Source organism: Diuraphis noxia, unplaced genomic scaffold (assembly GCF_037042655.1).
Source record: "Diuraphis noxia isolate RWA-SAM2 unplaced genomic scaffold, SU_Dnox_SAM2 contig0004, whole genome shotgun sequence".
NCBI lineage: Eukaryota > Metazoa > Arthropoda > Insecta > Hemiptera > Aphididae > Diuraphis > Diuraphis noxia.
Window position 1 is genome coordinate 40,312,415 of NW_028301714.1, and position 18,971 is coordinate 40,331,385.

General features: G+C 27.3%; 1 protein-coding gene across 8 annotated transcripts in view; it reads right to left on the minus strand.

The window, feature by feature from the left end:
- Nucleotides 1–10,833: 10,833 nt before the first annotated feature.
- The window catches only part of LOC107163488 (potassium voltage-gated channel protein Shaw-like), a 198,981-nt gene continuing 190,843 nt past the window's right edge, over nucleotides 10,834–18,971 (minus strand). For all 8 annotated transcript variants that reach the window (XM_089227879.1, XM_089227883.1, XM_089227884.1 and 5 more), the window contains 3 exons: nucleotides 13,845–13,955; nucleotides 13,628–13,740; nucleotides 10,834–12,100 (listed from right to left, as the gene is read on the minus strand). In XM_089227879.1, coding sequence (XP_089084005.1) covers nucleotides 11,984–12,100; nucleotides 13,628–13,740; nucleotides 13,845–13,955 — 341 coding nt within the window. In that variant the 3' untranslated portion in view covers nucleotides 10,834–11,983. The remainder of the gene's footprint in view (nucleotides 12,101–13,627; nucleotides 13,741–13,844; nucleotides 13,956–18,971) is intronic.

Genomic DNA, 18,971 nt, shown 5'->3' on the forward strand with positions numbered 1-18,971 from the left:
AATCTCTAGTTATCTTTAAAAATCTCTAATAATCTTTTGTAATCTTTGAAAATATTTAGAAACCTCTAGTAATCTTTGGAAACTCTTGGTAATCTTTAGAAATCAATGGTAATCTATGGAAATCTCTGGTAATCTTTTGAAATCTCAATTATTTAAATTATTCATTTTTTCTAAATATTGGGTCATTGTGGCTTAAATCATTTTTCGTAATTTATGTTTTTACTTTATTTGTGTCAATCACTGAATATAATTTAAAGTTTAATGTAGATAATGTAGTTGTTTACATATTATATTTTTCAGTAAGACATATCTAAAGTTATAGGTATTTTTATAGTAATGGATTTGCAATATATTTCATATAGTTTGATGGTATTTTAATATTTTAAATAAATAAATAAATTATATTGATGTATTTAAATAGTTTAGATTCAAGATATTGTGTGTAGTTAGTTTTATTGATAAATATTAAATTGAGATAATCCCCATATAATAGAAAAGTGTATACTAGTATAAATTTATTTTAATGGTTATACAATTTTTGATTAAAACTTTATACTGCATTAAAAATGATTTAACACGACTCAGAATATTCCAAGCAAGACATTAATTGCAGTTTATTGGACCTTTTATTCTACGTCCTTTATATCAACATTATTTCATATCACTGGCTCTGAAAAGTTTGAAGGTTTATAACTTCTAACCCACGTTTAAATATAATCGATTATATAGGTATTTAGATAAAATGATTGTAAACACATTGTTACTCGCTTAGGCAGTAACAAAAAATGTTTATTTTATAGCTGTAAATATTTGTATTAAAAAGATCCCTATAATAATACATTATTGTGATTAAATATTATTTTAAAGTATACATTCAAATTTTAAAATCAAAATTTAAGTTTTTATTTGTGATACTTCTTATAATTTGGTTTTAAAATAAGTTGAACTAGTTGAAGTATATTTATGGTATTCAAAATGTTAATTGTGTTATTATTTTTTATAAAAAACATTATACTACTAACAGTAGGAATTACACTTTACACTAGGTTACATATTTCGTCAATTATCATCACACCCATTTATAAGAATGACTTATTGATATTATGCATTATTTTGTACATGTGACAATCTTGAGAAAAAGACGGAGAAAAATAAGAATAATATAATTTGAATGTTAATCAATAATAAAATAATAAAAATGAAACTTAATTAAACATTTTTTGCGATTAGAGATGTTGATGATTTTTAAAGTATTTGCACTTTTACTCAATTACTTTTTTACAAAGTATTCATATAATTATTTTAAATATTTTTTAAAACAATTTTATGTATCTGTATTTTAATATTATTAAAAAATATTTTTTATAAGCCTGACTAAGATGAGTGATGATATCACTGAATCATCGCCTTTGGTGAACACTTTAGAAGTTCTTTCCGTACCCTCGAAATTTACAAAACAAGCAGTTGCACTGCATATATGCACTTTGATTTGGTAAACGACAAACATAAGTATCTATTTAGTTTTTAGTTTAGTTTTAATTTAGGTTAAAATAGGGGTGGAATACAATAATCAATAAATTTCAATGAATTTACTGTTTAGCATATCCTAATTCATGTTGTATAAATACATGATGTATGTAATGTGTAAATACAGAGTGAATTTTCAATAACTAATTTTAACGATTACATTAAATTCAAACTTTTATAGAATGTATTTATTCCATTATTTTGGGATTACTTACTTTAAATTTATTTCTATTAAAATAGTGGCTACACATCAGATCCTAAATCAAAACTGATGAAATATCAGGATATAATTATTTAAATTGGTATCACCTATGAACTTGGTGACTATATCTAATAATATGACCAAGGTATTTCGAAATTAAAATTTTAAATATTTAGGTATAGGCTGGAAATTGATAAAAATATAATATCATTGGAGTATTATAGAAACGAATATAATTATTCAGCTACTTATACCGTAAACGTAAATAATGATAAAAAAGAACGTACGTTTGCTGCTCTTAGACATTTATCAGATTTCGCATACCTGTATACCTACTTAATGCATTTTCCACCATGTACAACTACGAATCGTCAAAAAAACCGTTAAGAGGCAACACGAAGTAGACACGTTTATCCCGCTGGCAAGATTGCTGGAATCGTGCAATTAGTTTTAGTATGAAAAGCAACACGAATTTGTACGTATTTATTCAAATATTCTTGTTATCTCCGTACTTTTTAGAGCTATAAATAACGATCTTTGTTAATAAGGATACTCGTCAATATGGTTTTCTATTGATACTTGTCTTCACTTATTGAATATTTTATCTATTTATTTATTCTTGAATAATGGATCCCACTGACCATGTTCAGAATATGTTATACTTACATAAATATAATGTTATTGGGCATACTATACTGAAATATAAGGTTAGTTAAGCTATTTCCGTGATCATATGCCACATTTAATTACTCGTGTATTTCACAAACTAGTGATATCAACAATTCAAAATGACACTACTAATAAGTGAAATAGAATATATTTTAAGTTCAAACGAAAATTGGTTATAATAAAATTTAAATTATCAAAATTCAATATATTGTAATAATATCAAGTTTTCTATTGCATTTTAATATCAATACTATCATATAATTCACTACAATTATAATTGTGCACCAATGTAATATAAAAATAGTACCTTGAGCGATAGAAGAATGCTCCCCTACATTCAATGTGAAATACTAGCATCCAACCCAGAGATGACAACGTATCTTTTTCAACTCCTCAAAGATAAGAACTTGATCCAGAAAATAAATACCCAGATTTTATCACATGTAGTTCCAATAATTTAAACCATTCATGTATCATATTAAATACAATATTTTTTTTAACACTAAATTAATTATAATGTTTATTTAGAAACTACAATAACTTTAGATATTAGGACGTATAAATAAATGAATAAATAAAATAAATATTACCTTAGTACACTTTTTATTTTTCTGAAACAAAATCAAGTATGTAATTTCTTAAACGTTGAAGCAGATTGCAATATATTAATATAAAAGTTTAAGAAAAATGACTAAGCTGTGAATTCTTACCAAAAAGTGAAACTTAATCCAGAAGTTGCAGATAAGTCCAAAAAGAATACTTAGTTATAAAATTCAAATAATATATTATATTAAGATTACCACAGTAATTGTATTCAATCGTAAGACGGACATTTTGTACAATACATACAATACTTACCCATACTGTAGGTACATAATACATATAGTATAATAACTGGTTTTATTTCAGGTGTTATATTTTATAAAATAATTTTTTTTTTAGAAAAACGACACTTTAGGTATCAACTCAAAATATTCTTTGAAGTTCGATGCAGGCTTAGGTGTTATCCATAAATATTCTTTTTTATCATTTGCATAGGATTCCACAAGTATTATTTTACTGCATGATTGTATTTCTGAAGATTTTGGTTTCTTAAGAGATTGAATTGATGGAATTTCGTTTTTTTTTAAATCTTGATGATCAGATAGTTCTGCTACCGGAGGTAATGTATTTTCAGTTATTTTTCGATCTGAAGGTGTCTTTTTACCTTCCTTCTCTGTTAAATTTTGACCCTTTAAAACCATCTCGATTTTATTCAACGAAGTAAAGTTGGTTCTTAGTATTAAAAATGAACAAAACTTATAAATTTTTAAAATCGTATTGCTGTTTTCAGTGCGCTCCTAAAAAAATGAGTAACTATATCACTTTATTATAATTAATTCAATATATTTTATTTTTTCAAAGATTTCTATATAAAAAATACAAAAATAAGTAAAATAATAAACTATGTGAAATAATTAATTTACGTTTTAAATTTATTTGTGTTTCTATGGATATATATTATTTTAGGATACTCCTATATGTATATTATTAATAGTCAACATATGCCAATAACGTATAATTTATATATGGACTTGATTTATGTTTTGTATTCATACAATTCTATTATTAAGTCAATTTTTATTCTTATAAATAAAACATTTTGCATTATCTTTAAATTATTATTGTTATAATATTTTAAATGTTTATAAGTACCAAGGCTATATATATATATATATATATTTATTTATTTATATATTTCAAAAAGTTGTGAAAAAAAACATTTTTTGAAAATTTTATTATTGAATTATCCAAATTATATGATGTATATACAGGGTGATTCTTTTAACAAACAACACTCATTATTTAAAAAAGTATTGACTTTTTTCAAAATATTTTTTTACATAGTTTCAACTTGTTAAAAAACCTGAAACGTTTTTATTAAAAAAATATATGTTTAAATATTTTTTATCCTTATTATTTTTTATGTTTTTTACTTTTTTGAATGACAACATGGAGTTTTGATTTCACATTCCAAAGCAGAATATTTTTTTAAGTATTTTATTCATATAAATCGAATTTAGGGCTAGTAGTTTATGAGTTATAAGTATTTTATAGTTTAGATTGGCACAGTGGTGTGGTACGGGGTAACCCCGCAAAATGTTTGTCCACTACTCCGCTTGACTAAACTTTAAATACTTATAACTCATAAACTACTCGTCTTAAATTCGATTTTTATGAATCAAAACATTTAGAAAAATATTCTGCTTTGTAATATGAAATAAAAACTCTAAGTTGTCAATTAAAAAAGTAAAAAACTTAAAAAATGATAATGATAAAAAATATTTAAAAAAAATATTTTTTTTAAATAAAAACGATGGTTTTTTAACAACTTGAAACTATGTAAAAAACGTTTTGAAAAAAGTAAATATTTTTTTAAATAATGAGTGTTGTTTGATAAAATAATCACCCTGTATATATATATATATTAATTTAAAACAATAATCAAAGGAAATTGTAACATAATAACTTGATTTCTAAGTAGATAAAAATATACTTATCCATCACTTACCATGATAATAAACAACCAACTATTATAAAATATAGTTTACAAACATGGACCTTTTATCAACATTTATGCAGCCTGCAGTATCTACATCGTTTAACGAGTGCGATTGAGCCTATTATTATATAAAGTATGCAAACATATTCCTTTTTTATATCATAATTTTGCATGAGTAAATCAAGTTATTAAATTACACCTCACAGAATAACGCCGAAGGACGAAACTAGTCGATTTGACTAATTTTAACTAATAATCAAAGATACAATAATATCCATAATATCCAATAAATTATGTGTATCATGCATTATATAAATTATGATTGAAATTTAGATAATATGCTATTAATATCTATGAAAATTTAAATTTGAAATTAACAGCTACTAATTGTGTTGCATACCTATCGAACAAAAATATTATAGCAATATTGTTGAGTTTTAGTGTAATATGTGTAAACGACTTTTGTATATTAATACCAATATGAAACCAATTATAAAAAAACTCTATAGAAAAAAATAACGAAATAAGATATCAATATTTCATTCTCCTAAATGACAGTAAAAATAAATAATTAATAAAAAAACTTTCAACGAAACAATAAATAAATTATTCCTTCTTAGGTACCACTTCAAAAATTTATTTTTATTTTTTTTTTAATCACTTTGGTCTTCGGTTACCCAGAAATGATTTAGATAACAATCAAATGTATGCTATTAAAATAACAACTGCTTCTTGCTATGCTCTAATGACTATCACGGCAGTAAAAATTATTAAAATAATTATAATATTAGTAATAACAAAAAATAAATAATAATAAATGTTGCAACTTTAAAAGCTTTATTATTAAATAATATATTGCTTTTACCACCAAACCAAAATAAAGATAATAATTAATAGCTACTGCAGAAAAGATACATATTTATATAGTTAAATGGCATATCATTCTCTGCATTTTCTCTCTCTTCTCAGCTTACCAGTACATTAAGGATCATTGCTGCTTTCAACAGGTCTCTCCATCTCTCTCTATTGTAAGTCAACTCATATGTCACATTCTGGTCTATGACTTTCAAATTCTTGGAAACTACATCGATCCACCGGGTCCTTGGTCTTCCTAGGGGTCTTCCTTGGGGTCTTTTTTTTGTTCATTTTTTCCACGAGTACATTTTTATTAGTTGACCAACCACGCTCTCCAAGTGTGTCCAAACCACTCTAGTCTTTTATTCCTGATAAAGGCTAGAATGTTTAATCTTTTGTATAATTTATGTAGATCTTCATATTTTTTTCTTCTGTCAAACGTATTTGTTTCTCAGTTAAAGCTTGGTCCAAATATATTCCTAAGTATTTAAATATATATAGTCAGTGGTTTCCTTGCTCTTTAGAAACACACATTGATAACTACGATAATATTATTGGCATATGTATTTATTCTTTTTAATATTATTGTTGTTAGGATTTTATATTCAACGTCCAGCAGGGAAATACCTCTATAGTTTCTGTTTTGCTGGGTTTACTTTTTTAAATATAGGACAAATAATAGCAGAGTTCCATTCCTCTGGTATCGTTTCTGTTCTCCATATTTCTCTAATAAATTCTGTTAGTTTTCTCCTTAACACTGTTCCTCCTTTATTTAACAGTTCTGCTACTACACCATATTTGCCTGGTGCTTTATTATTTTTAAGGCTGTCCACTGACCAATAAATTTCCTCATGAGAGGGTTCCTCAATTTCCGGTTCTACAGTGTGGAATTCTACTTCTTCATTTTCCGTGTTGTCAAGCGGTCTGTTTAGTAGCTTTTCGAAAAAATTCTTAAATTCATTAACGATTTTCGTCAGTGATTAGAGTTCCGTTTTTATCGGTCAACATTTTTGTTTGTGGCTTAAATCCCGTTTTGATGTTACCTGCTATGTTGAAGAAAGTGTTTGTGTTGTACCTGTCAATCTCTTATTTTTCGATCCTTTCCTTTCCAGGTTGACGCTTTTCTATTCTTAAAATCTTGTTAGTAGTCTTTATTTGTTCTTTGTATTTATCTGTAGTATCATTTAATGAATTCTGAAGGGCCGTCTTTCAATGCTCATTACTTTTATCTATTGCTTCTTTGCATAATTTATGAACCAGCTCTTCTGTTTCATTCTTTTTTAAGTACCCAGAGCTTCACTTTCATTAATGATCACTGCCTCTTTTAGTTAACTCCAACCGCGCAGAGTTGACAGTTAGTGCTTCATCCTCTGCATAGTGCATAATAATAAATTAATAGTATTTAAATCGTTTTAGTATAATTATGTTTAGAGTAATATTAAACATGTTATATAAACAAAGTACAAAGCAGAAAATTAGTAATTGGATTTTTTTTTTTTTTTTTACTGTAATTATCTACCTATCTTAAAAATCGATAATTTTTTAAAACTTATAATAGCTCTTCAAAAGATTAGAACTTAAATTGCTTTTCTATAAAATATAATACTATATTATACTATATTATACTATATTATACTATATTATACTATATTATACTATATTATACTATATAAAATAACTATACACTTTCAACTTTGTGTGTGTCATGTGTGAACGATCTACAGCAAAGCTCATCACAACGATTACTTGAAATCTGGAACACAAGTAATCCTATACCTGAGGATGTGCACTTCAAACCTTAATGTTAAATTTCGCATTTCAAAGAGGGGCTAATAAATGACGTTGTTGGTTAGTGATAAACGAATATCACAATATTTGTTTGTTTGTATATCGCTGCTGTTGGTAATACAAAATAAAATAGTTATTAAGATTAAATATGATATTATACATGTATTTTATATTTGACCAAAAACCCCTACCCACCTAAATGAATTCATTAAAATACTTTGTAGTTTACATTTAACGGAGTTCAAGAAAGTGAAAATCCACGGGCAATTGATATGCAGAGCCGTGCATGATCACCTAATATTTATGCAACAATAATCATTTGATATAAGAAATGTTAGTTTAGGTGAAAATCCAAGGAGATAAGTTTAATAGCAGGTAGGTATTTATTAATGTAATTAATATTTGATAATGTCAATAAACGATGGCGGCGCCGCGGAAGCAATGCGAAAGCAGATCCCGCGGCGTCGTCGGTTAAAACAGAAAAAAAAAAAAAAAAAAAAAAGGTATTTATTATTTCAAAAACTTGATAATATAGGTAATATATTGGTATATGTTTTTAGGTTAAACCACGATTTGTACAGAAAAAAAAGTAGCCAAGTACGAAATAACCATTGTTCTATAAATTAGACCATTTCAAGTCTATCACAATACTGGATGACGTTTCAAATTTAAATTAAAAGATAAATACGCTGCATTAAAACAATTATTCTGAGTGGATATCAACTTGTATATATATAATATTATCGATGATTTACAAATAATCTAGGTATTTTATACCTAGGTCCTAGGCATTATGTAAAAAACAATTTATTATTATCTGGTATAATATTATATTAAGATTCCTGTAATTATTACTACTAATTTTTACAAAATTATGTAGAAAAATGGCATTTTGAAGTGCACAAAACATTATTTTTAATGAAAATCTACTTTTTATTTCGACACTTGGTTTTACAAACACATTTTAAAACCATTGGACAGGAAATATAAGTTTTATTTTTCCTTGTACAACCAGCATAATATCATACCTACAACAACACAATCAAATTAATGAAAATAAATCTAAATAAAAAAGTGGGCAAATTGTAAAAATGTATTTTTAGTATTTTTCAACTAGCATTTTAATAATGTATTACAATTCTTGTATTAAACTTTTGAGCTTTTTTACCAAACAAATAAAATTTTATTAACATTTGCAGAACATAAAACTTAAAGTTGAAAATCAAATCGTAATTTTGAGTACCTACTTATCGAGTAAAAATACACATCTTTATAAAATCAATACATTAATCGCTCTGTTCAGAAATTTAAAATAGTTGGTTATATTTTATAATAAATTTAGCCAAACCCGTGCACTCCATATCCCGTTAAAAATCCTATTTATTATATGCCTCAAACTGTGTTAAATTTGTTTTCTGTGATTATGCTAGCAGTATATTTTTATCCATATAGTCTGATATAGATAGATAATAGTTAAAATATACTAAGTATATCTCAGACTAATATTCAATTTAGTTTATCATTAGGTATGTAATTTTATCTTTGTATCAAATTTTGTCACAATAGGTCGTCAAACCGTTTAGGAATGCATAAAGAATAAACAGACATACAGAAATCTATTTATATAGATTTTAAGGATTATTTTCTAATATGAATTTCTTACCTTTTGATTAAACGGAAATCTTTAGGCAGTTTTTCTTACGTCCAGCTTTAAATTCTAAAATAATTTCTATCAACTCATCAAATTGATCATTAGATAAAAAAAATAGTACCTATTATTAGCCTAATTTTTACAATTTGTATGTAGTTCATTATAAATATTTTACTTCATATTAATCCTATTCACAATAAATTTATAAATCCACACTACAACAAGATATAAAAATGACGATATTTTAATAAAATTACAAATACATCCATATAATTCCTCAGAATTATTACTTAAGTAGGATAAGAATCTTAATCTTTATTGCGTCAAATCTTTACACATAACATGCGCATTTACAATAGATGATAAGTTAAGTCGTTGGTAATAGGCGTTTCCAATTTTGTTTACATTTATCATATTTCCTACTCCACGTTTAGCATTATACATAATACCTAGGCAAAGGTCGTATTGTGTATATAATATTTGGCATTTTATAATATAATGTCTAGATATTTTGCAAAATACTAAATTATCCATATTGCTGGTAATATAATATATAAGTATAAATTTACAGTAGTTATACTTACATTAAGTATTTAGGATAAGTTTAAATAATATGGACCACAATATTTTTAATTTTATTGTATTATTATAATCTACAGATCTTAACTAATCAACGATATCTAAATTTTATATTTTTGAAAAATATTCACAATAATTAATTAAAACTATGCTTAACAGAGTGAAAATTAACAATTTATTTATAATAATATAATCTACCCAAGTTAAAATAAAAGTAAAAATATGCAGAAATATGAAATAAAAACAATTGATGCTATGCAGATTGATTGAATTAAGTAGTTAGTAAGTGGTACTATAGGTACTTACCACAATGTTACCAATTACTATATTCCAGACGAAAAAACCCCTATTCTATTCAAGGCATAATTGTGTTAGTTAAACTTGAGAACATTTAGTTCTCAAATATTAAAATAAATACTTGAATCATTTCATCACAATAAAAATTAAAAGGTATAATTTATAATTTTTTTTTTTTCTAGAAATCATAGTTTACGTTTTACAGTGCTATAGAATTAATTATTGCTCGCATATTTTAAGAGTCACTAACAAGTCTTTAATTTATAAATGTACACAAATATATTTAGATAAATTCACATATAGATAGTTAGTGTGATCTTTATAATTTATAAAATATCGTAGACATTACCAATAAACTAAATCTGACTGACTTATACTTAAATAAATAATTTTACACTAGTTATATTAGCCACTATATGTGACTGTTCTTCTATTTTAATTTGTAGGAAACCAAAAATCATTATGTATTTTGAAATTTTATTTACATTATATAATATTCAAATTAAGAAACAACAAATTGAATTAAACCTAATTCAGTAGGTATTCTATCTAAACGAGAGTATACATTATAAAGAGAGATAATAAAAGAACACACAAGACTATTTGTGATAAAATAAGTCTTCGTTTTTTTTTTTGCCTTAAGCAGTAGGTAATTGATTGATCTCCGAACAGCATAACATTTTGTTTCAATGTGAAAATATACGGAAAATATTCTAAAATACATTAAAATAAAAAACCCAAATATAACCACAATAATCATACAATCACTATTGAGGATCAATTGGTATATTTATTATTTTTTATTAATAACAACAGTGCGATGAATTTACAAATGCATAATAGAGACAACATGAATTATTAATACGGTAATATTTTAACATTTTCGTTTATTTCCTATTCATCTATGACCCCGTATACTCATTAATTTCTTGCAAGAATCAATATATTTATGATATTATATAATAATATTATTATTAGTCGTTCGGTATTAGTGGGTTCCAAACCGATTTACTTTGACATTGAAAATACAAAATTGTCATTTTTTTTTATATATATAATATTATATAGTTAAGACTAAATTTTATTTTTATCAAAATTAAAATTAAAAAAAAAAAGATACATAATAATATGTATATAACAAAATATCACAGAATAATGAAAATGTATTAACACATAATATTTATAAAATGTTGAAATTAATGTAGTATTTGACATTGGTATGCAATATTAAACGTGGTAACGTACAATATATATTAATACAATGTTATTAATAAATTATATTATAGATTGAACAAATTTTATAAAGTGAACCTCAGTGATGAGTTTTTCGTAATATATAACAGGAAGTAAAATATTTATACAGTACGTTTTTCAAATAACATTTGGTTCGTGTGATTGATTTACTGCCTAACATTAAATTACACACGTGTATAGTTTTTTATTTAATTTCAAAGACTTAGAATCGTGATAGATAGATAATTAATTTTTGTTGTATGTTGGTTATTTAGAAAACATGATTAAGTATATCTGTAGCGTATATAAAAATTACCATCGAAAATTGGATTGACACACTTTAATAAACCTATATAAGTAACGATGTGCTATATTTATCTCAGGCTTCGTCTGTTCATTCAATATCAATATTATTTTTAGAATAAAATAAGATGCACAAAAAAATATTCAGCCTGTTTAGAACAGAATCGTAATTATAACATTATAGTGTTTGTAAGTGAGTATCCGCTATCTGTGTGGCGAACTAATTCGTCTTTCTGGTGCCGACCACTGCCGTCATTTCGACACTAGATGGCGTGGGCCAATGCAAACATTGCAAACGAATCTAAAAATAAAAAACAATCCAACGTGAGCAAAATGATTATGAAGACGACGGGTTGACCGAATCATTTCCAGATGAGTTTGGCAACGAAGACGTCCTCTGCATTACAATTTCTTGAGGCCTGGAGTCTTCACCCAAGGACACCAACAGACTTGGCTGGATAAAAAAAAAAAACAAAAAACAAAATCATCCACACCAAATATCAGTAAAATATTATAAACGTAATGTATGGGGAGGGGGAGCGGGATAGGGAGTGGGTAAAAGATTGGTATAATGAATAAGCTATCGTACTTTTGTAGTACATATCCATAATCAGAATTCAGTATTTGTACTTGATTTCCATTGGTACATATTTGAGACCAGTGAGTTCTTGTGACATGACCTAAGGTCTTAATTATGTCGATATTGATTTAGCTACTTTGTTAATACATTTTGTGGTTTGTAAAACGAAGTGAAACTGTGTAAGGCAACTAGAAGTATTTTTTTTTTTTAATGAGGAGTGGTTTTGGTCAGGTCATAATAACATATTGCATGTGTTTGTCGTTACATAATTCTTGACTATCTTAATATCTCTCTCTCTCTATATATATATATAATTTGATATAATTAGATCGACAATTTCAAATTTACATATTTTATAACTTGAAATTAACTTGAAATCGTGGTGTGAATAGACAATAGCTTACAGTAAAAGATTTGGAGTCAGTGGGAATTGTAATTATGTCTATTAAAACTACACTTCAACTGTTTATGTTTATTTTGTTTTATTCTGTTATGATACTTTTTAGTTGTAATTTATAGTAAAATTTTAATTAAATGTACGATGTACATGTTTCTGTGAGTTATTCTGAACCGTAAAATAATAGACACCCACGAACCATCAGGTCACAATATTAAATTATTATTTCTCAGCCTCTCTGTTCTCGTGGTATAATGTTTCCTAATTATAACTAAGCATAATACGTATGAATTATATGTAGATAGGTGTATGCACTATGGCCATCATTGCCATTAGATACGGCTCTTTTAAAACGTTTCAACTTGTTCTTAATATAATATTCACTACAATAAACTATAATATTATCAATAGTACTTGTTCAATGTACTGATTACGTGTTGATAGTGTATAGATGAATCGAACAATACATAATGATACATTATTTATGCAATAGTTCGTACTGCTATTGTATTTGGGAACGGCCAGAAATAATATAAATACCAACATGATCGTTTATTAATATATAGGTACCTAATAAAATATTGGCCTGAAACGTTAATTAGATCATATACCTGATTATAGGAACTATTGGAGTATTTCAATCGAAATAGATTTATTTTTAACGTTTCAACATTTTTAAACATAAAAAAAATCCTTTTTCAACAGAAAATTACATTGTTCTCGTTTTTATATATTTTTTTTTAATTTGATGAATTCTTTCACTCCACTATTGTTTATAAAAAAGTGAATTAATTACAGTATTGTCCCTATTACATAACCGAATAACAAGTCAATATAATTAATTATATATTGGAAATAAAATACCACATGTTTAATTATAATAGTTGCAATATTATTTTTCGTTCATATTATATTGATCGAACCGATTGAAAACTGTTGTGCATTCGTGCAACGGGTGGAGGGATGAAACCAATGGTTTTCCACAATATAACAACGAGTCTCACCTGTAACGGAAGGAATACGGATTCGATCGTTGCTGCCCTGGGTTGGAGTGGTGCTGGGGCCACAACTCCACCACGGCCGTTAAGTACGCCACTGGGAAATGTGTCTTGCGATCCTGAGAACAAAAAGAAAATATCACAAAATATAATTGCTAAAAATAATCAAGACACGCGCGAATACGCAACGCCGGAATGTGATTCCGTCGTCGGATATACTAACCCTGTGAGTGTCTCGGGGGTGAATTGTACGGCAAAAAAGACGGTGCAGATATACCCGGTATTTGTGGTGCTTGGAACGCGAGACTCAGCACGTTCATCCCGTTAATGTTGCCTGCAAACGAACAAGTACGAAAGACAAATTACAATCGATGTAATATAGGTATTACGTTCTAAATGGCTGTATATTATTATTATTGTTAAACTTTATCTGACGATGAAACCGTCAAAACATGACGGAATAATAGTAGATGACCTTTAATCTGTTTGCAATTTTAACTATTCCTAACCGGTGAAATGGTGAAATAATAATATTATCATTTATGTTATGTATCTAGAGCATGGATTTATGAGAGTGTGAATTTATATTTAAAAACAACGTGCGATAATAAAACCATTTTGTATTCAATTTGTAATATCAGTTTAAAAATGTTTAATTTTTATATAATATATACTCTAAAACAAATTCAGATAAACAATATTATACATGGATGAAATGAAATTTATGTTTGTTTTGTTAAACTTAAAATTAATTATTAATTACGGTTTACATTTAAACTCTTCTAAAAATAAATTATGTCAGTATTGTTAACGATTGTTTCTATAAAGAAAAGTTGATAAAGACCTTTAACATTAAATTTAAGTGTCGTTGAGTACCTAGCGCTCTTCACTTAATGGATACTACTTAATCCTTGGGAGCCTTAATTTCTAAAACTTCATTGCATTTTAATTTTAATTTTAATATTTAATTTTATAGATATATGGATCGCATAACATTTGTTTTCTTATTCATTATTTATAGTTAAACAATCGTGTTACGCACGTACACAGTTTCAGTTTTTTCAATATTATTTCCAGAATTAAATCACAAATCAAAGATCATAAAAAAAATAGAGAAAACACATTACCTAATCTATAATTCTGCTTAAAAACGCTTACACACATTGCAAAACAAAAATATTATAATAAACACACTAAAGAGTATAATTATATACTCGTATAATATTACTTTATTTATATATTACGTAAAAAAATAACTGTGGATGTACGTCGATACTCACTTGATTGTATGGAAAAATTGAATTGCATTGTGAATAATTGTGAAACTATTGTTTATAGTAGATTCCTATCTGGTAGGGAATTGGTGATTTAACAAAAAAGGAGAAAACCCCAAAATATCTGTGTGTAATAATAATAAGGTGGATTTTTCAGGTATCTTTGTAGAATGCATATTACTGTAATGATATGCTCACACATCATGATTGTATTTTGTTTAAATATTCAATAAAATAAATAACAGTCAAGTGGTCGCACGCAGATAACAGTTAAAATCCGACAAAAAAAACACCATTGTCCACTGATGAAAGGAACGATTTTTATTATTTAATTACATGGGAACTTATACGTAGTTGTGACTATCTGGCACAACACGTGTGAGCTATTTCGTGTGCCACCAGAGCAGGGGATGGTCCAATGAGAATCTCTGTTTCCAAAGACAATGCTAAGTCTTTGGAAACGCAGAGGCCTTTGGTAGAGCCACCTACAACCCTGGCTGGCTGGACCACGTCGTCTCCTTCCATCAGTGCATGAGCACCATCCAAAACTAAAACAACTTCAAGAGTGCAGGAGAACCTAAAAACTTTTCAACACCAGACAATGCGAGCGACAGCTGGGCCATTTCTTTTTTAAAATCGAAATTTAACAGTGTTGTTTTTCTTTAATCTGAGTGTTTAATAAAAAACCTTTATTTATTTTATTACGTCAACTGCATATCAAAGACAGCTGCGAATAAAGTAAGGTGCATGCGCATCAATTTTCTTATATTTACATAATTTTATATATTATTATATTGTATTTATTAAATTTTTATAATTTAATAATTAATATTTCATTACTACGGTGTATTTAATCGTTCTCGAATCATGACCTCGAGAACCCTCCGACGATCAGGAGGAAGGTAATAGCGCAATTTTAATATTTATATCTGGTAGCTTATTCTCCAGCTCTTATAAGAGTAGAGAACAATACAGATCCTTTAGTGTAACTCAATAAATCAACCAAACACCATTTTTATTTCTAATATCCTCATATCTTCTACTAGTAATATATAACTCTTGGCAGGAGCCTTAGTTATATAATAGTTGTATTAACTTAAATATTTTAGTTATATTATTATTTATTTTAGAATTTTATTTATATTATATTAATTTATTTTATTTTATTTTTGCGTTATTTCATTACATAGTATATTCGAATGATATTAGGATAATCTCACAATGATCAATGCATCTACAAAGACAAAGAGCATCCTGATGTATTATAATTTTGATCGTTAGAATAATATTTTCATGTATGATTGACAATCGTATGTGAGTCGGCGACGGATATAGAGTGGTTCATCCGAAACGAATCTAGTAAGTAGTAGTTGCACTGTGGTCATTACCCTGCGACCACGAGAGAATAAGGGATGGTCAGCCTTACCACAATCATTCTAACTGCTAATTATTTAAATCAGCTTAATTTACGAGAAAAAGTTATAGCAGCCGAGAAGTCAGCCACAACTCACATTACTCACGAGTCTACAAAATTGGTTGTATCACATCTGGAAATAACAGTTGAGGGTGACTTACGCGGAACTACTTGAAAAAATTCAGAAACAAATGTAAGCGCTTGGGATTTTGAAAATTTGAAGGGACTCCAAAGACCATTAAGTATTAAGATATGTACATAGTGAAATAGTTATTGTATGCCAAAGAAAAATTTGAGATGATATTATAGAGCCACTCAATTTACTTAAGCATTAGCTGCTTAGGCGAGGCAAGAATAAGGCTGTACCTCGATGTACTTTAATTGGGCTGAAAAATAAATAAATAAAGGAACTCAGTATCAGTTGCTGTTTAGCATGTGAAAATAAAACCTATTTAAATTGAGAATGTTTTGTTGAATCAATCTGTATATTATTTTATTGTAGTGTCATTGTTGCGCGTGCATATAAGGCGTCACACTCGCATAGAAAATATACTCACACATTACTCACGTACTATATAATAATTTATAAATAATATTTTGAAAGCTACATGGGAAACCTTTCTGATGAATTATTATTGTAAAATAACAAACAAGCGCGTTATATGAAATACGTCTACGTCATGCGTCTCTGCCAGTGGCATGAGCGTTGGCTGGCTGAAGCCTAGGGGAGAGTTTTTTTTACGAATCACGGGGCTATAAAAATGCTAATGTCCCCCACCATCCCTTCAGTAATAAAGTTGTCCATCCACATTAGTCCGTTGTTGGCACGACCATATCATATTATAATAATAACTACGACGCATATAATATAGATATTTTTGTTGTATTTTCATAATGTAACGATAATCTGTGTTATAATTCTGCGGCCAGAGTCATCTGATGGCACGAGCATAGTTTTATTTTTAAATTAAAATTCCAGAACTAAGCAACAAATATGTAGTCATAAAATGAAGTTGCAAAGAGCTAAAATTTATACAGGTATAACTATTTTGACTGATACCGTCCTAAATAAATTATTGAGGTTAAACTTGTCGTAACTTCCTATATGCAATGAATTGTAGTCTATAGGTATCTACATAGTTTACATATTATTTATTGATTATACTAGAGTTTTTTGATTACTTATGTTAAAAAAACAACACTAATTATATTCAAAAGGTATGGAGATATTACTTTATTCCTAAATATTTTGGAAAAGACTTAGCATTTCAAAATGTAAGTTTCTAATCACATGTCCTCACCAGTAACCATGAAACAACACATTCGAATTATACAATGGTAAAATACGACAATTCTACATCCATATAATTATTCAAAAATAAAACTGATGAGTTGTGTGATATTATATTATGAACATCTATTTCTTTTAATCAGCGTACTCAAATACGATAAACGTGTCACCGAATGATTAACTATACTGAAATCTATTTAAGCTTTTTATACCACTATACAATATGTAAGCACGCTTAATGATACGATGAAAATGTCGTACAATTGATATCCAATACGCTTAATGAAATTTACTTACATTAGTATATTTCTTAAATTTTTATTTGTCGTATAATACTAACAATTTTTGTCATATTATGTTTAATTTTTTTTTTCTTTTGGCAACTCTTTCTATTACATCCGGTATGGCTGAATACTATATATAAAAATGCTCTGGAGAAGATCATTTTGGGGGTTGGCTTTCTTTTCACCCACTCTCCCCTCCTTGAACTTCATGGATAACCACCACTGTAATGTATTCGAATATTGTGGTAACCAACATGATGGAGTTAGGCTAACCATAATTTGTTGAACTATTTACCAAAAGTAACATTTTCATCGGCAAATCCCATTAATTAATTTTCAGCTATTTTCAATTGGTATGATAAATTCAATATTAGCCATGTTACGATTCCATGAACACTGAACGCGACAACAGGAGTTGTACGACACAAGTGCGCGACATTCCATGTATGGTTGTGTGACAAAGTTGACAGTTTAATTTGAAAATTCCTACTTTCAAATTCGAAGTATATATTATTATTATTATGTTTTGTTCACCCTTTATTTATTTCCAACAATACGCAATATAATGTATACATACTTAACAGTGTGCAATAAATACTTTCGAGTAAGAGTAATAACCGAGCATATTATTATCACAATTTATAAGCATTATGTATTATTATTACAGTCGTTCGTAGTAGAAGCGAGAGACCGAAAAATCATTACCACGAGGAGTATTTTTATGATGGAAACGTGCGAGTAAAATTTGAAATAAAAATTCCGTGTAAAGTCTCATGGTCTTGGACATGTGTGATAAATAAATTGAAATAAAAATCATCGAACATAGTGTCATGGTCGCTATTACGCAAGCTTTTCTTGATCATTTTTTACGACAGTATTATAATTGAATAATGTAATTTATGAAATTATCTTAAGGAATATAGAAGAGTTTTGTAGATGTTTTGCAGTATATTTTGGAACTTGAATTGATTAAGTGAAGCACAAAGTCCAATATATAGAATAGTCATTTAACCTTGTAGCTAATCTTTCATGTGATGATGGAGGGATATTAAGATTATGCCATGCCAAATACATATTTTTTATTCCA